The following is a 25,179-nucleotide window of genomic DNA, read 5'->3' on the forward strand; positions in this document are numbered from 1 at the left end:
CTGAAGATGGGCTGTTATATGAGAGATGTTTATGTTAAGAGAGTCTAAACCTTAGATGCTTAGCACCAGGAAAGATGTAAAAAGAAAAAAAAAAAACAGTAAGTCTTATTCTTGTGGCTGACTAGGTCAATATGTCGGCTGACTTGAGAAAAGAACAGTCTCACACTTGTTGACACTGGATATCTCATCCAAATTGAGCAATTCAGAGGTTCCAGTTAAAAAAAATAAACTCCTTATAAACTCCTTTCATTTGGTTTTTGGATTACTGGATAGTCTTATAATCACTAGGGTACATATTTACTATTCATTTTGCTTGCTTTCGCAATTTATCACAGAACAAGATGTATTGGATTACATAAGCAAATAAATGACTCCTCAATATACTTTTTGATCTGATGTTGCTCAACAAGATCTTTTTTTTAACCACAGTACTGATTCTGAAGCGTATTTTTGTTTCATGACACCTGTTTTCATGCATTACATAAACATACACAGGCAATGTATTTTTTTTTTTTATTAAAGCTTAAAAACGTCAAAAATCCGGGTCACATTTCACACCAAAATAAAATGAAAAATATGTATTGCATGATTTTTTTTTTTTTTTTTTTTTGCATTAGTCTATACCATTATGACATTGCACTTTTTTATATTTCTATATTCCCATATAACAAATGTTTCATAATATAGTTCATTTCTAACAGTATTTATTTATTGCATTTCAGTAATGAGAGTACTTAATTGTCATGAAAATTTAATACAAAAATATGACACAATATATTTTATATTTCATGTAGCATCTGCAATTCTGAAATGTTACATCATATTAGCAATATATTTGTCATGTATATGAGCTCAAACAATATTCATATAAACAATAAATCACATGCAATGCTTGACTGTAAATAATTAAACATGCTGCAAATGCCTGCAGTGGAGTACAATAACAATTTCACATCTCTATGTCATGTTTTGAGTAATATAAGGTTTAGTAGCATGAAATGTATCTCTAAATGTGATTTAGATGTTCGAAGGCATATGTGTGTAACTACAAACCACTATTATGTCTGTAAAAACAGCGTCTTGGCAGTTCTCCTCCATTCCTGATATGAATGTGCCATGGCTTGTTTCCCTTATCAGGGAAAATAAAGATGATTAATTCTATAGAATACAATGCAATCACAAGCTTTTTATAAAGCACCACGCTAATTAGGATTAACAGCTGATTAGCATATAATCCTTTACGTCATACGTTCAATGTAAACCCTGCCTGAGATTAGCTAGTTTTATTGGAAACAGATGGTGGTCGAATCAAATTAAGCATCAAATCTCTTAGGCTTTTGTAAATATTCATAGAACTGTGTTACATAAGGCCAGAACAGCCAGTAACCAGTTTATTGCAAATATTTACTGCATGTGACACTCCATCCAAAGCTGTGGCTCAAACTAACAACATTCTCAAACATTCAACCGTTCAGTAATACAAAAACGTATAAAATGTTTTCCTAACGTTCAAGTATTGGCCACATCTCCGTATTCAACTTGGCAACAGAAAATGACCACTTACGGATCGACTGCAAATAAAAACACCCTCCATTCGAGTTACATGTACAGCTGAATCAACATAACAATGAGTTTATTGTTGCTGATTAAAAATCAAAACAAAGTGACGTTAAAGTAAACAAGATGAATTTCAAATGTAAGCATTTTTACAAGTGGCCTCAGACTTTGGACCCCATTGGACCCTGTAGATTATGTAAAATAGAATAAAAAACGGCAATGCAACTGAGTGGTTCTGATTGATTTGATTATATTTCAGTTACAATGATTCAAGTTTTTGAGCTTTTCATTAAAAGAACTGGCTCATAATTTGTTTCAGGGCTACATTGGTCATGCTGTATGTTTCTGATTCACTAAAAAGAACCAACTCATAAGAGTCATTTTTGGGAATTGGGCTACAATTTTTGATTCACTTAAAAGAACCAACTTGTAACAGTCATTCATTTCGGGAAGCAGGCTTCACTTGTTGGACTGCATGTTCCTTATTCACTAAAACGAACCGGTTTATTTGTTTCAAGAATCGGGCTACATTTGCTGCACTGTATTTTTTTGATTCACTAGAAATAACCAACACATAAGATTCATTTTGAGAAAAGAACACTTTTTGAGCTGTATGTTTTTGATTCACGTAAAATAACCAGCTCATAAGAGTCATTCATTTCGGAAATCAGGCTACATTGGTCATGCTGTATGTTTTTGATTTACTAGAAAGAAACAACCCATAAGAGTCATTTTTGGGAATTGGGCTGCACTTTTTGAGCTGTATGTATTTGATTCACTTAAAAGAACCAGCTCGTAAGAGTCATTCATTTAGGAAATCAGGCTACATTGGTCATGCTGTATGTTTTTGATTCCCTATTATCAACCGGCTTGCATATTCATTTTGGGAATCGGGCAATACATTGTTGCACTGTGCGTTTTTGATTTCTTTAAAAGAACTGGCTCGTAAAAGTCATTCGTTTCAGGAATTGGGCTACATTGGTCGTGCTGTGTATTTTTGATTTGTTAAAAAGAACTGGCTTGTAAGATGCGGTTTGGGAATCGTGCACATGTCAGTGGATACCATGCCAACTAGATGAGCCCCAGAGACAAATCATAAGGAAAGAACTCCTACCCTAAACGGCCACTGGCACAAGGCCATGGGAACCAGATGAGTCCTCTCAAATTTGACTTTGATGCAACATGGAACTTTTGCATTATTATTGACACTTTATTGTCTTATTTTAATACTCTAAGGTTGCTTTGACACAACTTGTATTGTAAAAAGCGCTGTATAAATAATCTTGATTTGATTTGACATTGTCACGCTGTGCGTTTTTGATTCACTTAAAAGAACCGACTTGTAAGAGTCATTCGTTTCAGGAATTGGGCTACATTGGTTGTGCTGTGTGTTTTTGATTTGTTAAAAAGTACTGGCTTATAAGATCCGTTTTAGGAATCAAGCTACAATTGTTGCGTTGTATGTTTCTGATTGACTGAAAAGACCTGGCTCTTAGAGAATAACTGCTAAAAAGACCCAGTTCGTAAGAGTCATTTGTTTCGGGAATCAAGCTTCACCTGTTGCACTGTATGTTTTTGATTCACTATAAAGAACTGGCTGGTAGGAATCATTTGTTCGTGAATTGTTCAAAATTATTCAAGCTTCATTAAATTGCATAGATTAAGCAACAGATAAGCACCTAATAAAGGGAACCTTCTAACGTCATATATTACGAAAATGTTATTAAAAAATTTAAATACTTGTGATTGATTCTGGGATGCTGGGTTTCACAATTATCTTAAAAAATAGCACAACCTCATACATGTAAATTCATTACTTCCTGCAACATGGCATTAAACGATTATTCACCCATGAACCATTAAAATGAAGTCTTCATAGGATGTTACACACTGCAGAAGGATTGTGCGTAGCTGTTTCATTGTTGGCCCAGTATTTCTTCGCACCAAAATCCTCTGGGCACAGCGCTGAATATCCCACCGCTTCCACGGATCTCCTCTTCTGGATGCGGTGCAGCAGGATACGGTATATTCCTGTTATCGGGCTGCGACAGTCACTGCAGGTGTTATTCTGCAGATGTGTGCCAGTGATGCCCAGCTCACTCAGGGTTGACTTCACTTCCTCTTCCTCCACACACAGGCTCTTCACAGGGTCAGCTAGGTAATTGGGTGTCGCGCTAAAAGCAGGATAGGGTTTGGGGTATTCGATGCCCTTCATCCAGGAGCATACCATCAGCTGAGACACCGTGGTTCGGTCCACAGGTACAGGTCTCAGCATACCTTTGATGGCCATTTGACAGGATTCAGGGACGTAGGGTGGGATGCTGTATGCCCCCTGCAGGATGCAGCGTTTTAGTCGCCCTAAGTTGTCAGCGAAGAAAGGCATGGTGGCGGTCACCATGAAGTAGAGGAGGACGCCCAGCGCCCAGATGTCCACATAACGGCCCAAGTAGCTTTTGTCTCTAAACAGCTCAGGCGCCGCGTACGGCGGTGAGCCGCAAAACGTGTTCAGAGTTTCGGTGGGCTCACTGACAACACTGAAACCGAAGTCACCCACTTTGATACAGTAGCATGTGGTGTAAAAAATATTTTCTGCTTTTAGGTCACGATGGATGATGTTGTTTTCATGCTGAAAAATAAAGAATGAAATATGTTAAAGTAAACTGTATTATGTAAAAATATAAAGTGTATGTACAGGTGCTGGTCATATTATTAGAATATCTTCAAAAAGTTGATTTATTTCACAAATTCTATTCAAGAAGTGAAACTTGTATAATGTATACATTCATTCCACACAGACTGATATATTTCAAGTGCTTATTTCTGTTAATTTTGATGATTATAACTGACAACTAATGAAAACCCCAATTCAGTATCTCAGAAAATTAGAATATTGTGAAAAGGTTCAGTATTGAAGACACCTGCAAATACCTTTAAATGGTCTCTCAGTCTAGTTCTGTAGGCTACACAATCATGGGGAAGACTGCTGATTTGACAGTTGTCCAAAAGACGACCATTGACACCTTGCACAAGGAGGGCAAGACACAAAAGGTCATTGCAAAAGAGGCTGGCTGTTCACAGAGCTCTGTGTCCAAGCACATTAATAGAGAGGCAAAGGGAAGGAAAGATGTGGTAGAAAAAAAGTGTACAAGCAACAGGGATAACCGCACCCTGGAGAGAACTGTGAAACAAAACCCATTCCCAAATGTGGGGGAGATTCACAAAGAGTGGACTGCAGCTGGAGTCAAGAACCACTACGCACAGACGTATGCAAGACATGGGTTTCAGCTGTCGCATTCCTTGTGTCAAGCCACTCTTGAACAACAGACAGCGTCAGAAGCGTCTCGCCTGCGCTAAAGACAAAAAGGACTGGACTGCTTCTGAGTGGTCCAAAGTTATGTTCTCTGATGAAAGTAAATTTTGCATTTCTTTTTGGAGTTTGGAGGAAGAGAGGAGAGGCACAGAATTCACGTTGCTTGAGATCCAGTGTAAAGTTTTCACATTCAGTGACGGTTTGGGGTGCCATGTCATCTGCTTGTGTTGGTCTACTGTGTTTTCTGAGGTCCAAGGTCAACGCAGCTGTATACCAGGACGTTTTAGAGCACTTCATGCTTCCTGCTCCTGACCAACTTTATGGAGATGCAGATTTCATTTTCCAACAGGACTTGGGACCTGCACACAGTGCTAAAGCTACCAGTACCTGGTTTAAGGAGCATGGTATCCCTGTTCTTAATTGGCCAGCAAACTCGCCTGACCTAAACCCAATAGAAAATCTATGGGGTATTGTGAAGAGGAAGATGCGATATGCCAGACCCAACAATGCAGAAGAGCTGAAGGCCACCATCAGAGCAACCTGGGCTCTCATAACACCTGAGCAGTGCCACAGACTGATTGACTCCACGCCACGCCGCATTGCTGCAGTAATTCAGGCAAAAGGAGCCCCAACTAAGTATTTAGTGCTGTACATGCTCATACTTTTCATGTTCATACTTTTCAGTTGGCCAAGATTTCTAAAAATCCTTTCTTTGTATTGGTCTTAAGTAATATTCTAATGTTCTGAGATACTGAATTTGGGGTTTTCATTAGTTGTCAGTTATAATCATCAAAATTAAAATAAATAAACACTTGAAATATATCTGTCTGTGTGGAATGAGTGTATACATTATACAAGTTTCACTTCTTGAATGGAATTAGTGAAATAAATCAACTTTTTGAAGATATTCTAATTATATGACCAGCACCTGTATATAGGGTAACACTTTACAATAAGGCCCCATTAGTTATTGTTAGGTAATGTGTTAACTAACATAAACGAACAATGAACAATACATTTATTACAGTATTTATTAATCTTTGTTAATGTTAGTTAATGAAAATACTGTCATTCATTATTAGTTCATGTTAATTCACAGTGCATTAACTAATGTTAACAACCACAACTTTTGATTTTAATAATGCATAAGTAAATGCTGAAATTAACATTCCCTAAGATTAATAAATGCTAATGAAATATTGTTCATTTTTAGTAGTTAACTAATGAACCTTATTGTAAAGTGTTACCGCATATAATACAGAGCAAGATAATAAAAGAACACAGTAAAAATATAACAGTTTTAATATAAATTACATAATTATTCATTATAAAATTAATCTGAACTGTACTATGTAAAATTATTAAATGGGCCTATATAGTAAAAGCGTAAAAAAATGATACATAAAAATGTAAAATAAAAACTAAATATAAATTACATATTTACTAAATAGAAATTATTTTTAGAGCTTAAAATGCTGCTCACCAAGGCTGCATTTATTTGATCAAAAATACAGTAAAACTGTAATATTGTGAAATATTATTACAATAAAAAATAAATTAAATTTTAATTTTTTGTGATCAAAGCTGAATTTTAAGCATCATTATCCTTCAGAAATCATTCTAATGTGATGATTTGCTGCTCAAGAAATATTTCTGATTATTATAAATGTTGAAAGAAGTTATGCTACTTTATTTTTGTAAAAACCATGATGTTGAAACATTTTATTCAGGATTCTTTGATGAATATAAATCTTTTGTAACATTATAAATGTTTTACTAACACTTTCAATACATTTCATGCTAAATAAAAATATTAATATTGTTTAAAAAAAACTATCAGTCTAAAATCTAAAAATCTAAACCCTAAATCTTAAAAACTATTTTCCATTTAAGTATCTTTTAAATCTTTTAAAGCTGAATTTTCAGCATCATAACTCCAGTCTTCAGTGTTACAAGATACCTTTAGAAATCCTTTTAAGAAACAGTAATATTGTAAAATATTATTACAATATAAAACAACTTGTTTCTATTTTAATATATTTAAAAATTGTATTTATTTCTGTGATCAAAGCTGAATTTTCAGCATCATTGTCCTTCAGAAATCATTCTAATATGCTGATTTGCTGCTCAATAAACATTTCTGATTATGATTAAGGCTCATATTTTTGTAAAACCATAATGTAGAAATTTTATTCAGGATTCCTTGATGAATATGAAATCTTTTGTAACATTATAAATGCCTTTACTGACACTTTTTATACATTTAATGCTGAATAAAAGTATTAATATTGTAAAAAATCTATCAGTCTAAAATCTAAAAATCTTAACCCTAAATGTTTCATTTAAAATACAATAACTATTTTTTTAGTTAATCAAAACTAGATACTCAATCTATCTCTGACCAGTAATACTGGTAAAAATAATTAACAAAAGACACAATTTCATGTTTCATAATCTATGTTCACAGGATTTTTCAACTTTAATTAAGTTTAATTAACTTTAATTCAATTTAATTAAGTCCAACTGCTTAGAAAAGTAATAGAACACCTCTTCTCAACAAATTTGTAAAATTTATGTGCAGGATGAGTAACTTAGTTTAATACTTAAAATGACGAGTTGTCCAAATTCATAATTCTAAGTATGATGAGCAATACATAAAGCAATGCTTGTCTTCACAAGCAGCGATAATACAAAGGAGCTTTTAAGCTATTGTCAGGTCAGGTGAGGGTAAGGCTTCGCTTCTCTCACCATGTATTTGATGGCTGAGATGATCTGAGCAAAGATGAGCTTGCTTTCCTGGTCCGACAGGCGCCCCCTGGTGGTGATGCGTGAGAACAGGTCTCCTCCGCTGCCGTACTCCATAGCGAGGTACAAATGCTTACTGGTCTCGAGCACCTCATACAAACGTACAATGTTTGGATGGGAGAGCTTTTCCATACAGATGACCTCTGAGGCAAACAGATTCTGTGACTTCTTGTCGAGACGCGCCTTATTGAGAATCTTTACTGCAACACGTTCTGTGAGACAGAAAGAGAAAGAGGAAAGTCATGTCATAGATACTTAGTGGGGGTGCTAGTGAAATATTCAAGTTGCCTTTTTATCTTATTGAAGGTCTTTAAAAAAATATGCGGTAAAATGCTTGAGAGGCCCCCCTGTGTGTTGTTTTCAGGAGGTGTCTCAACCAACCCACCAAAAATATTAGAGCGATTCACAGAGGGGGTGCTGTAAATCTGATGGGATTATGTGAGCGGATCAACTCGTGGTCACTGACATGACAGAGCCGGTTCAACTGTGCCGCCTGCTGTCAGGAGCTGCAAACTGACAGAACACAGCAATCCATAGAGTGTAAAGTCGTGATGAAGCCATGAAGTATTATAGACAGAACTTTTTTTTCTCCCCATATTGTGAAGTACATCCAAGTGTAACTGATTCTCGAACAGAGATTTGGTTTTATGCATGTTATGTTAAAGGGGTCATCGGAGGCAAAACTAACTTTTACATGTTGTTTGAACATTAATGTGTGTTGGCAGTTTGTGTACACAACCACCCTACAATGATAAAAATCCACCCAGTGTTTTTTTTTTTTTAATCTTTAAAAGTAATATCCCCTTTTTAAAACCAGGTCATTCTCAGCTTCTTGTCGTTGTCACGAAACACAGTTGATTGACATGAGCGTCTCACCTTAGACCCGCCCTCAACTGAAACAGTCCGAATACGATCGCCATTGTGTGACTCAGGTGCAGAGGAAGACTCTAATTGAGCGATTGAGGTGTTCTGTTGTTGGATGTAATAATGGACATAGCAGTCATCATTTACTCCCGACATCTGAGCCGCTTAAGAGGCAGAGGACAATGTTACTTTCATTTTTAAAAGGAAAGCGTCGATCCTGATCTACATATGCATCTATGTTCGTGTGAATCATTCGTGATGCAGCTTCACCCACAGCAGAAGTGAGTATAAGGGTTTTTTTATGCATCTTTGCAAATGCTCTTTGCTAATAATGTGCTTGTTGGCAAGTTTCGCCAATAAACGTGGCTAAATGCAGCTAAACGCGGCTAAAGTAAACATTACAGCTCATAATCCCTCAGCAGAGAGGGGCGGGCCGAGTAGAGCTCATTTGCATTTAAAGGGCCCATGCGATAAAATGAGCTGATATTTTGCAGAGCTGATTTTGACAAGGTAAAAGGGTGTTTTTTTACACTACTATTGAGAATTTTTAACCAAAGTATATTAGAGACTTTTCATTAAGACCCTAAAGAATCATACGAACTTGTGGAAAATGGGCATCCGATGGCCCCTTTAACTGTCGCACTCAAAAGAGAAGCCACACCAGAGAAGAGGGAAGATTGAGCTTAAAGGAATAGTTCACCCAGATTCACTTAGATTTTTTGTCTTGTTTCAAGCCAAAATATCTAACATTTCTTAAATAAAGAAGGATTTCTAGACAAGCAAGAATTGTCTTGTTTTCAGAAAAAAAACTGTCAAAATTAAGAGTTTTTGCTTAGAACAAAATAGAGCAAAATAATTTCAAACAGAAAACAAGATTATTTTTCTTACCCCATTGGCAGATTATTTTAATTGTTTCAAGCAAAAACGCATTTAATTTTGACTTGTTTTGCTGAAACAAGATAATTTTTACTTGTCTAGAAAATAAGTAAGAAAAGCATTTTTTGCAGTGAGGTCATCCAAGATGAACATGAGTTTGTTTCTTCATCAGATTTGGAGAAATTCAGCATTACATCACTTGCTCACCAATAGATCCTCTGCAGTGAATGGGTGCCATCAGAATAAGAATCCAAACAGTTGAAAAAAACATCACAGTAATCCACAAGTAATCCCCACCACTTCAGTCTATCACTTAATGACTTGTGAAGCTAAATTATGTGTTTAAACCGTGACTTCTGGCCAAAATACGAGTCCTTTATCTATAACATTGCTTTCTACTGTGAAAAGGTCTTCACAGATCGAGCACTGTTTACAAGTGAAAACTGTTTTAAACAAATATGTCAAAACAAATATGGATTTTGAAGCAAGTTTTCACTGGAGAAAGTGTTATTATGGATTATGGACTGGTCAAAATGTCGGTTTAAAGTCAAAACATCTTAAAGATTGATTTGTTTCTTACAACTATGCAGCTTTTCACTTCACAAGATGTTAAAGGAGAAGTTCACTTCCAGAACAAAAATTTACAGATAATGTACTCACCCCCTTGACATCCAAGATGTTCATGTCTTTCTTTCTATGGTCATAAAGAAATTATGTTTTTTGAGAAAAACATTTCAGGATTTCTCTCCATATAATGGCCTTCTATGGTGCCGGCGAGTTTGAACTTCCAAAATGCAGTTTAAATGCAGCTTCAAAGGTCTCGAGTTTCCAGCTAAGGAAGAAGGGTCTTATCTAGCGAAATGATCAGTTATTTTCTTTTTAAAAAAGTACAATTTACTTTTTAACCTCAAATTTAAAATTTCTTGTCTAGCTCTGCGTGAACTTTGTGTATTCCGAGTTAGCAATGTAGGATGATTTTGAAGTTGGAGGAGAAAATGAGATGGGAGTTTTTCGACATACCCTAACTGAATTGAACCGGAATACACAGAGTTAATGCAGAGCTAGACAAGATGAGCATTTGAGGTTAAAAAGTATATAAATTGTAATTTTTTTTAAGAAAATGACCAATCGCTTTGCTAGATAAGACCTTCTTCCTTGCTGGGATAGTTTAGAGACCTTTGAAGCTGCATTTAAACTGCATGTTGAAAGTTCAAACTCATAGAAGTCCACTTTATGGAGAGAAATCCTGAAATGTTTGCCTCAAAAAAAAAACAATTTCTTTACGACTGAAGAAAGAAAGACATGAACATCTTTGATGACAAAGTGGTGAGTAAATTATCGTAAACTGTTGTTCTGAAAGTTCACTTCACCTTTAACTGATGAACTGGAGTGGTGTGCATTACTTGTGGATTACTGTGATGTTTTTATCAGATTTTTGGACTCTCATTCTGACGGCACCCATTCACTGCAGAGGATCTATTGGTGAGCAAGTGATGTAATGCTACATTTCTCCAAATCTGATGAAGAAATAAACTCCTCTGCATCTTGGACAGCCTGAGAAAGAGTACATTTTAGGCATTTTTTCATTTTTGGGTGAAGTATTCCTTTAAAATGATGAGGACCTACTATAAGGTATACCAGGGGTTTTCAACTCTGGCCCTCGAGGTCCACTTTCCTGCAGAGTTTAGCTCCAACCTTGATCAAACTCACCTGCCTGTAACTTTCTAGTGATCCTGAAGGCCTTAGCTTGTTCAGCTGTGTTTGATTAGGGTTGAAGCTAAACTCTGCAGGAAAGTGGACCTTGAGGGCCAGAGTTGAGAAACCCAGAGGTATACTATAAAAAAATTGGAAGGGGTTGAATTGTTTGCAAAAACAAATCACCAACTTGTAAAATAGTTACATTTTCTCATGAAATTGAGTTATAATTTTAATTTCATTCCAACTTTAAAATACCTAGTTTGGACACAGGCTATTTAATATTATATGAAATAAATAAATACCAAATGTATTAAATAAATATCTGATTTACACATGTAATGGCCCTCTAAATTAGTTTAGTTAAATGCCCTCAAAATTAAAATCAGTATTATATCATTTATTGCCCATTTTCTTATTTATTTATGTATTAAACGTTTAACATAAAACGAATTAAAAAACATAATTTAAATGTAAAAAATAGCAAATCTTATGCCAAATTGATATTTTAATATTCATACCATACATTATACAGTTCTAATGCCTAAATGCAACAGTTTAAATTGTAGCACAGAAATTCTTATTCATAATATATATTAATAATTAATAATATGTTCCATTTATAATATTGTTCATAATTATTTCATCATTATTAATTATTGGGTAATTGGTATTAGACAGAATTTTAGAACAAACAGTTTTAGCACATTTTCAAATAAAACATTTTTAAGACAAAACATTTTGGACAATTTCTGGTAGTTCATAGAAGAATGCGTGGATAGTTCACTTAAGGGCAATCAGCCTCATACAGCTAAGGTCAAAAGTTTACATACACCTTGCAGAATCAGCACAGTATTAATTATTTTACCAAAATAAGAGGGATGATAAAGAATTCATAATCACACAAAATTCAAGTTATTATTTATTTAGTACTGACCTGATTAAGACACTGAGGACAACTGAGGGACTCATATGTAACTATTACAGAGGGTTCAAATGCTCAGTGATGCTCCAGAAGAAAAAACAATGCATTAGGAGCCAGGAGTGTAAACTTTTGAACAGAATGAAGATGTGTACATTTTTCTTATTTTGCCTTAATACTAAGTACTGCCCTTTAACTACAGAAGATACATGTTTCCCAGAAGAAGACTAAATAAGTTACATTTACTGTACCCTCATCTTCAAATTCACAAAGTTGCATTGTGTTTCCATCGGAAGCATCAGTGGGTGTTTGAACTTTCTGTAATAGTAGCATATGAGTCCCTGGATCTCAAAATCATAGTCATAGTTGTAAAGGGTTCAAATACACAAAAATGCTGAAAAACCAAAAAATTTGTGGGACCCGAAGGACTTTTCTGAAAAACAACAGGCAGTTTAACTGTTCAGGACAAACAAGTTGTGGATCATTCAGGCAACAACACAGTATTAAGAATCAAGTGTATGTAAACTTTTGAACGGGGTCATTTTTATAAATTCAACTATTATTTTCTTTTGTGGACTATGTACATGTCTTTTATGTGAAATATCTTATTCAAGTCAGTACTAAATCAAAAACAACATGCATTTTGTATGATCCCTCTTATTTTGGTCAAATAATTAATACTTTGCAGATTCTGCAAGGTGTATGTAAACTTTTGACCTCAACTGTACATCCATTAAAAATGATCCCGACACTTGTTGGTTAAATGTAACTACAAACTTCAGAAAACTAAACCTAGACTGGGAACAGATATAACTTGTTTCCAAGTGCCACTTGGATTTATTTGATTTATAACATTTCTATTCAGATATTATGCCATATGTTTTCAAATACTTTTTTGCAGACACTCTCTGTAGAGTCATTCAAAGCCTTTTGAACTGACTACTGACTGTCTCACCTTTAGTCAAAGCGTGAACGCCCAGCTTGACCTGAGAGAAATTCCCAGTCCCTACTTCTCCTCTGAGTTCATAGAAAGCGATCCTGCGGCCCAGCATGATGTCACTGATGACCCGCTCATTGTGGGACATGTCATAGACGACCCTCTCGAAAGCCGTCTGCTTCGCTCGCTGTTCAGGCGTAAGGGCGGGAACCTTGGGTGTTTCTGCTTCTTTCTGGACAGGTAGGGTCGCCGGCTCATTCTTTCCTTTTTTCCCATGTCGCTTCGCCCAGACATTTAGTGTTTTGGTACCTTGGATGAGACAAAAAACGAACACTGAAAATACCAGCAATGTCAAATTACTCAGATTAATAAAAACTAATTCATGGATTCTCTATGATAAGAGAAGTGAATTGTGTTTTAGGGTCATTTTTAACCTTTAACTTTTTGTACATCTCAAAGATAATAGTTGAGCATATTTTTAAAGTATGTGTTTATGAAGAATATACAAAGAGACAGTTAATTACTGCAGCTAATAAGAGTTTTGCATGATAATAAATTACTTTTGTACTGGCCTTGATGTTCGATTCTCCAGACTATTACAAGCAGATTTCCTGCTTCAGTGTCATGATCCCTGTTTACCCCGTCCTTGAAAGGTTAAGCTCCTGTAAACCTTTCCTTTAGCATGGAAGCTCAGTGAGAGGAAGTGTCCTAGTCTGTGAAGACTGGCACAACCATTGCTTTTACATTTATCCACCAAATTTTATGGGTCTGGCTTCCGGGCTCATCTGCATCCAGCTATTTTTAGCTGTATAAAACAGCTTGTTTTGTGTTGATATTGCAAATTAGTGTGCCTTACAATATTATTTTAATGTGAACATTCATAATCAATGAACTGCACATTGTTATTCTTCTCATTATTTTCCTATAGCAGATAATAAACTGGAAGACTCACCCATAGGCTTACTTAATACATATATATACAGTCAAGCCTGAAATTATTCATACCCCTGGCAAATTCTGACTTAAAGTTACTTTTATTCAACCAGCAAGTTTTTTTGACCGGAAATGACACAGACATCTTCCAGAAGATAATAAGACATCATTGTGGAAATGTTAAAAAAAAATTGTGGAATATTACTCAGCTTTTATTTACATTTGAACAAAAAGTGGCATGTCCAAAATTATTCATACCCTTTGCAAACTGTCACAGTCTATGGGAAAATACAAAGTTCTATACCATTCCAAATAGTCCAAGCTGTTCTAAAGCATCCTAATTACCCTGATTCATTGGGAACAGCTGTTTTGATCAACTCAACAGGTGAAAAACAGAAGCTCTCTGCTTTTGGTTTGTGGACAGTCATGGTTAAGACAAAGGAGCTCACTGAGGACCTGCGGCTTCGCATTGTGGCTGCTCACAAGTCAGGAAAGGGCTATAAGACCATATCTAAACGTTTTGAAGCTACAGTGCAAAGTATTATTTAAAAAAAATACAAGACGTTCCGCACTGTGAAAAATCTGGTCGGAAGCCAAAAGTGACACCTGTGCTGTGCTGATCACCACCAAGGCCATCCTGATGAATCTGGGCTCTGCTGGTGGCAACATCTCAAGGCAGACAGTCCAACGGACACTGCACACCACTGGGTTCCACGGACGCAGACCAAGGAGGACACCACTTCTCCAGATAAGGCACACAAAAGCCCGCTTGGCCTTTGCAAATGCTCATCTGGACAAAGAAGAAGACTTCTAGTCTTCTGTTTTATGGTGAGATGAAACAAAATTTTAATTGTTTGGCCACAATGATGCCTTCATTTGGCATAAAAAAGGAGAAGCCGTCAACCCTAAGAACACCATCTCCACTGTCAAACATGGTGGTGGGAACTTAATGTTTTGGGGGTGTTTTTCAGCCGATGGACCAGGGAACCTAATCACAGTAAACAGCACCATGAAAAAGGAGCAATACATCAAAATTCTCAACAACAACATCAGGCAGTCTGCAGAGAAACTTGGCCTTGGGCACCAGTGGACATTTCAGCACGACAACGAGCCAAAACACACAGCAAAAGTGGTGAAGAAATGGTTAGCAGACAAAAACATTAACGTTTTGCAGTGACCCAGCCAGAGTCCTGACTTAAATCCAATTGAGAATCTGTGGAGGGAGCTAAAGATCAGGGTGATGGCAAGGAGACCCTCCAACCTGAAAGAGTTGGAGCTCATCGCTAAAGATGAATGGGCAAATACCAGTGGAGACATGCAAAAAGCAATTATAGGAAGTGTTTGATTGTTGTAACATGCCACTTTTTGTTCAAATGTAAATAAAAGATGAGTAATAATTTGATTTGATTAATCTGAAAGACGTCTGTGTCATTTCCAATCAAAAAAAAAAAAAAAAAAAAACTTGCTGGTTGAATAAAAGTAACTTTAAGTCAGAATTTGCCAGGGGTATGAATAATTTTCGGGCTTGACTGTATATACATATTTTATTTTTATTTTAAGATTTATCAGATTTAAAATCGTGCCTTTAAATCAAATATCACACTTTAATTATTACCTTTTCAATAGCTAATATTTTTATTTAATTTTATTTATTTTTTATTCTAAATGAATGTATGTAGGTTTTTTCACTTAAATTAAAACTAGTTGATTTAGATGTTAACATTTTTCCAGTGCAAATTCAAATCAGTGTAAAAAAAAAAAAAAGAATTAAAAATTTAATTCAACTTGATGCGTTCAGATTTTTAGGTTCTTTCAACTACTGTCGTCAGTTTGAAATTTTTGGTTCAGTAAATGCAAAATGCCTCATTCAGCCAATAAATGTGTCAGATTTCTTGTTCAGCAAATTTTGATTTTCAAAGTAATTTTAAGAGCTGTATATATAATCTTATAGGAAAACATAGGTTATCTAGGTTAACTTATACATTCATTAAAAATGATCTTGGCACTTTGTGACAAGTGACACCTTTTTTTGTTACCAATGTATGTAGAGTCATTCAAAACACTCCAGTCAAAGCATGAATGCCCAGTTTGAGGTGAAAGAAATTTCTGGTCCCTATTAAATGCACAATGCATCATTCAGTCAATAAATTAATCAATAATAACAAAAGTTTAAAAGAAGTCAGCAAAACAATAATCAAATAAGAATAACTGCATAATTTATTCATGCTGTAATGCAACTTTTGGGGGAAAAACATTGGTCTGACATGGTTTTATAATGCAGTTTTAAGAAAATTTATTTCTGTAAATATGTTGCGCATACAATTTACATTTACAAAATACATTTACAATTTGTAAATTATGGTGAAGTTCTGGCAACTTCACAGCTGCCATTTTCCCCCCATAAGTGTAACTTTTTTTCATTGAAGACCTAACCTACTATGTAAGGCTTGCGTATAATCAGCATATTGAAATCACATGTCGAACAGCGTTTTGGAATATCACCAAGTCGCATCCCTCTAGATGTTCTTATATAATCCTAATCCACGCCTGCATGTCCTTTCTATTTTAGTTCAAATGTCCAGTGTCTGCACTGGAGGCAAGATCAGGCTTGTAAGTCTGAATAGGAAAGTCTTTAAGAAGGGTGGATTAGGAGCCTCTTTAAGTCCACAGCATCACAGGCTGCAGACTTGACACGCTTCTAAAAATACACAGGACATCCACTGAACTACTTTCAATATCAGTAACACCAATGCTGCAGGAAGAAAACAAATACTTGGGAATGCATAAGACAATATTTTTCATTAGTGACTTTTGATACAATATTCTGCACTGTAATAACTAAAACGTGTCATAAATAGCACTTAAACTCTACAAAATGACAAAATTTGGCTTGTTTTCTTTAATGTGTATCTATAAGACACTTTTGTGAAACGGTATTTTACAAACAACAGTGTTTAAAGGAACACTCCACTTTTTTTTTGGAAATAGGCTCATTCTCCAACTCCCCCCGAGTTAATAAATTGAGTTTTACCGTTTTGAAATCCATTCAGCCGTTCTCCTTTTCTGGCGATATCACTTTTAGCATAGCTTAGCATAGATCATTGAATCCTATTAGACCAATAGCATCACGTTCAAAAATGACCAACGAGTTTCGATATTTGTCATATTTAAAACTTGACTCTTCTGTAGTTATATCGTGTACTAAGACCGGCGGAAATGCAAAGCTTCAATTTTCTAGGCTGATAAGATTAGGAACTACACTCCCATTCCGGCGTAATAGTCAAGGAAGTTTGCTGCCGTAATATGGCCGATGCAGGACCAGTAATACCACGCAGCACATGTGCAAATGCTAAACTAGCTGGGAACTCATTTCTGATAATACTCCGCCTGCTTCGGCCATATTACAACAGCAAACTTCCTTGACTATTACGCCGGAATGGAAGTGTAGTTCCTAATCTTATCAGCCTAGAAACTCGCAGCTTTGCATTTCCACCGGTCTTAGTACACGATATAACTGCAGAAGAGTCAAGTTTTAAATATGACAAATATGGAAACTGGTTGGTCATTTTTGAACACGATGCTATTGGTCTAATAGGATTCAATGATCTATGCTAAGCTATGCTAAAAGTGATATCGCCAGAACAGGAGAACGGCTGAATGGATTTCAAAACGGTAAAAATCAACTAATTAACTCGGGGGGAGTTGGAGAATGAGCCTATTTCCAAAAAAAGTGGAGTGTTCCTTTAAGAGCAAACACTGTGTTGAAATTAAAGATTTAATACTTGACATTCAAGATCAATGAAAAACTGATCACATTTTGTTCTGCACTGTAAATAATATACAATTAATAGGAATCACATTCATCTGTCTTGTAAGAAAATATCTTTATCATTATCTATTCTCAGTTGATACATTGACATAATCATTATGCAAAAAACAGGTCTAACATAACATGTACAGTATATCCCTAAAAGATGGTGTATTTCAAAAATAAAGGATTGATTTAAAACTCTCCCTATTCTCTATTCTATTAAGAAATAAACTTTACCTGGTAGCTGTGGATCCTTCATGCTGGCGTCTGTATGAATGAATGAAGAGAAGAGCACGACAAGCTCTCACTCTACAGTCTTCAATCCTCCAGCGATCACCAGCGCTCAATCCAATTAGATGGACGTAATTATATCCATTGTAACACACCCTAATGAAGCTGCGCAAATGCTGTGTGCAAACAGCCGACTCATGCAAAAAATACTATTTCAGTGGTAACCACATGGTACTTGATACAGGAAAGACCAGCTCAGTTACACATGTAATGACTATTTTTAGCAGTGATTTTATCTCTGCTAAAATGTATTTTTTTTTTTTTTAACGAGGCCTAATTTTTAAACTCATAGATGATTAAACTGCATTTGGAGGAGAACATATTCCTTATTAAAGTCAGGTTGCCCAGGTTGTCTCATTTTTGCAGTCATATGTGTATTATATGTGACCCTGGACCACAAAACCAGTCTTAAGTAGCATGTGTATATTTGTAGCAATAGCCAACAATACCTTGTATGGGTCAAGATGATCAAGTTCAATTTTATGCCAAAAATCATTAGGATATTGAGTAAAGATTTTATTCCATGAAGATATTTTGTGAATTTCCTACCGTAAATTAATTAAAACTTATTTTTTGATTAGTAATATACATTCCTAAGAACTTAATTTGGACACCTTTAAAGTTGATTTTCTCTCTTTTTTTTTTTTTTTTGCACCCTCACATTCCAGATTTTCAGATAGTTGTATCTTGGCCAAATATTGTCCTATCCTAACAAATATATCCATACATCAATGGAAAGCTTATTTATTCAGCTTTCATTTAATGTATAAATCTCAATTTAAAAAAAAACTTTAACTCTGTATTTACTTTATTTATTTTTTGTTTACAGTTTTTCTCCATTGGTTTGGCTCATTTCTTGAAACAGAAATTACATTCTCAAAATGACATGGACAAACCTCGAAACCTCTTGGCAAATGTTCACAACAGAATGGCATTTCTCTATGAAGGTAAAACAGTAGCAAAACTCGAGAGCTTGTTGATTTGAATGTGAGAACTTGTCATATTAATATTCGTATTTGTAAGCTGAAATTTGAACTCACAGCTCTGATGTGAAAAGCTGAATCTGTTGATTTGCACACACAGACAATGATCCAAACACCCGTGTTTTGAATTTGAAGTTGCAAATTAATAGCTACAAATGTGCAAAATGACAATCACATAAACAAAATGAAAGATACAAGTGTGTACGACATATTTGCTTTCGCAATGTACTTCAGTATTACTGTACAACCTCAAGTCAGCACTTACAGCCTCTCACATCTAGCAGTACAACTTCAGATTTTAGCGCTTTGACTTTTGCTACTGTTCTTGCGATATTCCTGTTGCAAAACTCACTCGTGCACTTGTAAATGCAGACGTGAGAGCTCAGAGCTGGGGGCGGGGCTAGGGTGGAAATTAAGTAATTTTATTGGTCGATGCCTGACCAATGAACAACGCTAGCCATCGCGAATTGCAGTGCAGTAAGAAACATTTTTTAATGCATATGTATCAGTTATTAGTAAAACACTGGAAACTATTTTCATTGAATATCCTTACTTTTTAGGGGATTTTGCACTGCATTCATCTTGTCATTTAGTTATAATCTGCTAAACAAATAATGCAACATCTTTCATATGTATATCCTACTGCATATTGCAGAGTAATATGGCTGTACCAGAACCGCTGAGAAACAGAGTTACGACATGCTTTGATCTCGCCGCCACACGGTCACGTGGTTCATGGAGCTCTCTACAGTTCCAAAAACTCCACGCTGTCAATAAATTTGAATGGGATTAATCAGGACACAAAGGAGTTTCGCTGTATTTGCACATAAAGTGCATTGATTTTGGTACTAAATAATATGCACAATAATTATGATGGTCTTTTAAAAATGTATTTTTTTTTAATATGCCTATTATTCCAGTGCAAAAAGGCAAATTAGAGGCATTTAGTGGCTAGAAAGATAATATTCATATGTAATGCCATGGTTTAACCACTAGATGCTCTTATGGCTTTTTAATAAATAATTTTTAGCTCTAGTTTCTCAAAACAGTATTGCCGGTCATATACTGCTTATGTTTTTAGATATAGCTTTTTAATGTACATTTAGGCATTATCAAGCACTCGATTTTTATACGTTTTTTTAAATTGTTGCATTTAAAAAGGTTCATTAATGACATCCCATGCTATTTTATTATATTCATATAAGTACAAGTGAATATTAATAAAGACAAGCAAATAAGGAATTTAAAGAAGTTTAAATTATATTAAAAAATAAGTTATACGGCAACTCTGGTACAGCGATATTCATTGGTCAGGCATCGACCAATAAAATGACTTAATTCCCACCCTAGCCCCGCCTCCGACTCTGCGCTCTCACGTCTGCATTTACAAGTGCACGAGTGAGTTTTGCAGCAGGAATATCGCAAGAACAGTAGCAAAAGTCAAAGCGCTAAAATCTGACGTTGCACTGCCAGATGTGAGAGGTTGTAAGTGCCGACTTGAGGTTGTACCAGGCCCGTCGCAACAAGGCAGGCAAACCAAGCATTTGCTTGGGGCCCCGAGCTGGCCTGGGGCCCCATGACAACGACTGGTTAAAAATAAAATGCAGCGACAAACTGTGTGAGCGCCCCATTGATAGTGAATGCAGTAAAGTGCAATGACACTGTTATCGGGATCCCCCTCAAGGGGGCCCCCCTCGCTGACAGCAGCCAGCCAACCACGCGATCTCTGTTGCCGGCAAAATACAAAACTTTCTCTGCAGTCATGAAGCGGAATTATGCTTCAGGAAGCCAAAAAAAGAAAGAAGAGAAAGGAAGAGGAGGATCAGAAAAAACAAGACAGTGGTAAGTGATAAATTACACACATAAAATAGCTCTACTTGTCTTGTACAAATGGTGAAATTTTGCAGCAGGTAGGCTAGCAGAAATATGTTTATGTATGTTAGCTAAGCTACCTGCCTGACAGCAAATGCTGCTTGTAACGTACAGTTAGAGCAACTTTTTTTTGAACGGACGGAATATGGTTACATACTGTAATATGTTTTTTTTAACGGGATAAGGAAGACGCAGATCTCTTCCAGAATCGCTGTTTGTCATATTTAATGACATGACATTGCTATAGAGATCGCTCAGACATGTGATCAAATGGGCGGCAACCTCTTCAGAACGCAAAGAATTATGGGTATGTTTGGCCCGGCTGGCATAGCAGGCTAGTAATCTGGCATGAAAATAATGAAAAATTAACGTGAAAACAGAATATAATCCTATAAAATGCAGCGAGCTAAAGAAAACATTGTCGGACCATACCGCCTAAAACTAAATCCTTATGCAAAAACGAGATATGACGAGAAAATAAAGGGAATCAAAGGACTGGATCCTTACGAGCAGAGCGACTGGTCAAGGGACGTCAAACTGTTGCCCAACTTCCAGCACCCATATATATATACAACTATATGATATTAAGTGTTAGTGCATACACACACGAAGTTGCGATAATCAGAACTGTCCTTATTAGTGGTTCCATTTAGGTTGCGTGGGACTCAGCAGCGCACCAGCCAGAGAAGAGTCATGGCAGTGCGATGCTTGCACATGTCTGTAACTTATCACCCACAACCTACCCTCATACATTTCCAGTTCTTTTCTATGGATTCTTTATAATGTAAATGTTTTGATCTAAATGTATTAACATGTTAAATATGTAAAGAAACTGAAATTAAGTTGGTTGTTACTACTATTCAAGTTATGTAATTGAGTTTGTAATTGAGACAGAATTTCATTCAGTCTTTGTGTATTTTATTTACAGAGATGGCTAAAAATCATTAACGTTACATGTGAGAAGAGACATTACAAAATCTTTTGGAAAACAATTTTTTTTTTTACATATTAGATGTGAGCATGGTGTATAATTCTAACACGATGGCTTCACAACAATACTTGGACACATATTGGTCAAAGCACAGCACACAACCACAATTTTATCCAGCAAAGTCTTTAATGTTTTTAAAAGAAGTATCTTCTGCTCACCAAGGCTGCATTTATTTGATAAAAACAATTTAAAAAACAGTAATATTGTGAAATATTATTCCAATTTAAAACGGCTGTTTTCTATGTGAATATATAGTAAAGTTTAATTTATTTCTTGATCAAAGCTGAATTTTCAGCATCATTACTCCAGTCTTCAGTGTCACATGATCTTTCAGAAATCAGTTTAATATGACGATTTGATGCTCAAGAAACATTTATGATTATAAATGTTGAAAACTGTTGTGTACAAAATTTTCTTAAAATTCTTTGATGAATAGAAAGTTCAAAAGAACAGCATTCATTTAAAATAGAATATTTTCTAACATTATAAATGTCTTTACTGTAACTTTTAATCAGTTTAACTTGATGAATAAAAGTATTGATTTATTTTATTTCTTTCCCCAAAAAATAAAATAAAATTCTTACTGACCCCAAACTTTTGACCAGTAGTGTTTAATGTTACAAAGCTTTAGATTTAAAATAAAGGACGTTCTTTTGAACTTTCTATTCATCAAAGATGTTCATTTCAACACTGATAATCATAAATGTTTCTTGATCATCAGATCGTCATATTAGAGTGATTTCTTAAGGATCAAACACTGAAGACTGGAGTAATGATGCTGAAAATTCAGCTTTGATCACAGAAACAAATTGGGTCTCCTTACTGCGGTTATCCATGCCATTCGTCGCATTTTTGTCACCTCTAAAACATGGCTTGTACAATTATTATTCCACGCTGGAAAACGATAAAAGGATATTCCGTTCTTAAGCTTTAATCCACTTCTATCGTGAGAACGACTATTGCAGTATATAACACAGCAGGTAGACGGCATCTTGAACTCTTCCCTCCATGCAATCAAGTCTGGCGCCTAATGTTTGTGCCGCGGATTCCCAAAATGCTTTGCGTTCCCCACTGAGAATACGTCATGATGACGACACATGAGCGATCCTTATAGCTTTGTAATAGGTTTTGATGAAAGTGGCATAGCATACTATACTAACTATTCCCCTGTGATAATCTATTTAGGAAAACCACTCAATAAATTCTGTGCATCAAACATTAGCTTGGGATGTTTTTAAGCATTGGTAGTCGACTCACAGCACTACTAATAATTAGTACATTTTATAATTTTAACATTTAATTATAATTTCATTGTTTGTTAACAGTAAAAAGTGTATTTATATAGCACATTTCATACACAATGGCAATTCAAAGTGCTTTACATAGAAGAAATAAAAATAATAAAAATAAATAAGAATAATTAAAACAGTTTAGAAAAATAAAATAAAATACAGTAGCTACAGTCGGACGAACAGCTGCACAGTGCTCATTCAGTAAACGCATAGCTAAAGACTAAAGATTAATTAACTGGCAATTTACCTTCTATTAATGATTGTTATTATTATAAAGTGTAACCATCTTTTCTTTCTCCCTCAAGGTGCTTTGCTTAAATTTCTCAGCCCTCAGGCTCTTCCTAAGGATACCTCCACTGATGAAGGTAGAGTGAATTTCTCTCATTGACATGAGCTGAGCTGTTAAAAGTGACCTCTTTCAATATGCTATGATATGATAATTTGCACATGTTTGAGAGAACTGAAAAATGTTTATGTGTGTGTGTGTGTGTGTGTGTGTGTGTGTGTGTGTGTGTGTGTGTGTGTGTGTGTGTGTGTTTTTAAGTATGTTGGATTTAGTTATTGTGCACTTTTTTAATGTATATTTGATTTTATTTGTGGTGTTTTTTGCAAATGTTCAATTTTTGAAAATGTTCAAATTTTATGCACAGTATATGCAACAGCAGTATTTGCACTGTATACCTTTTTTATTTATATAAAGTGTGAGTGAATTTAAACTGTATGGCTATGCTGTGGTTCCTTTGCGTGCGTGCGTGCGGGGGCCTCCATGTCCATTTTGCTTGGGGCCCCCAAATTCCTTCAAACGGCCCTGGGTTGTACAGTAATACTGAAGTAAAGTGCGAAAGCAAATATGTCATACACACTTGTATCTTTCATTTTGTTTATGTGAATGGCATTTTACACATTTGTAGCTATTAATTTGCAACTTCAAATTCAAAACACGGGTGTTTGGATCATTGTCTGTGTGTGCAAATCAACAGATTCAGCTTTTCACATCAGAGCTGTGAGTTCAAATTTCAGCTTACAAATACGAATATTAATATGACAAGTTCTCACATTCAAATAAACAAGCTCTCGAGTTTTGCTACTGTTTTACCTTCATATTTCTCATTCATTTTATCAAATGGCAAATGCCTCAGTACATGTCTCAATTGTTTCAGTGCATCTTGGCAAATGATTAAGTACAAGTAGCCTACAGTTATACACTTAACCCACATTTAGCACATTTTCCAAATGAATAGATCTTGTAGATCTAAACTGATTAGTTGATTCTCAGTCGTATGATCATTGTCTCCAAAACATGTCAGCATGATTTCATTGTATAAGTACTCGCATGCACAACTGTCTGTTCAATTGTCAAAATTGGTCAAGAACATAATACCATGAATACCATATATGAATTTCTTTGAATATTTGATAAATTGATGACAGTCATTGACAGTCAGGTAAAACTAGACTAAGGGGGAGTGTCACACACAGGTGTTTTCCATGATCGTGTGCTGCCAAACACAGATACAGGGAGTGCAGAATTATTAGGCAAGTTGATATTCTTGTCATATTTTTTCCCCAAGCACATTTGAATAATTCCAAACCACATCAATCTTAATAACTACTATTCATTTTGTATTTAATTATTTATAATTGATATATAATTGTCCATGAAGGCTGGAAGTGAAAAACTCCTTATTTTCAGGTGTGCAGAATTATTAGGCACATTTTCTTTTACAGATAAAATGAGCCAAAAAAGAGATTTACCTCAGACTGAAAAGTCAAAAACTATTAAATGCCCATGAGAAGGATGCAATACTAATGCAATACTGCAATTTGCAAAGTTAAGGCATGACCACCGGACAGAAAAACGCTTGTTGCATCTGCATTGTCAGAACAAACAGGTGGAGGAGAAAAGATGCATGTTATTTGCAAAAAAAGTAAGAATTAATGTTAAGAATCAGATATGAAACCATCAGGAACCATTTAGTCTCCAGCGCCACCGTTTTCCAGAACTGCAACCTACCTTGAGTCTCCAGAAGTGCAATGTGT

General features: G+C 35.5%; 1 protein-coding gene across 1 annotated transcript; it reads right to left on the reverse strand.

Moving 5' to 3' along the window:
• Positions 1–521: 521 nt before the first annotated feature.
• Positions 522–18,002, reverse strand: LOC141293808 (serine/threonine-protein kinase NIM1). Its single transcript, XM_073825872.1, has 4 exons — positions 17,948–18,002; positions 12,985–13,275; positions 7,616–7,884; positions 522–4,183 (listed from the first exon to the last, which is right to left on the reverse strand). Exons 1-4 carry the CDS (start codon positions 17,967–17,969, stop codon positions 3,431–3,433), a joined length of 1,335 nt encoding a protein of 444 aa, XP_073681973.1. The 5' UTR covers positions 17,970–18,002; the 3' UTR covers positions 522–3,430.
• Positions 18,003–25,179: the final 7,177 nt, after the last annotated feature.

This window comes from Garra rufa, chromosome 20, assembly GCF_049309525.1.
Source record: "Garra rufa chromosome 20, GarRuf1.0, whole genome shotgun sequence".
Classification (NCBI taxonomy): Eukaryota; Metazoa; Chordata; class Actinopteri; order Cypriniformes; family Cyprinidae; genus Garra; species Garra rufa.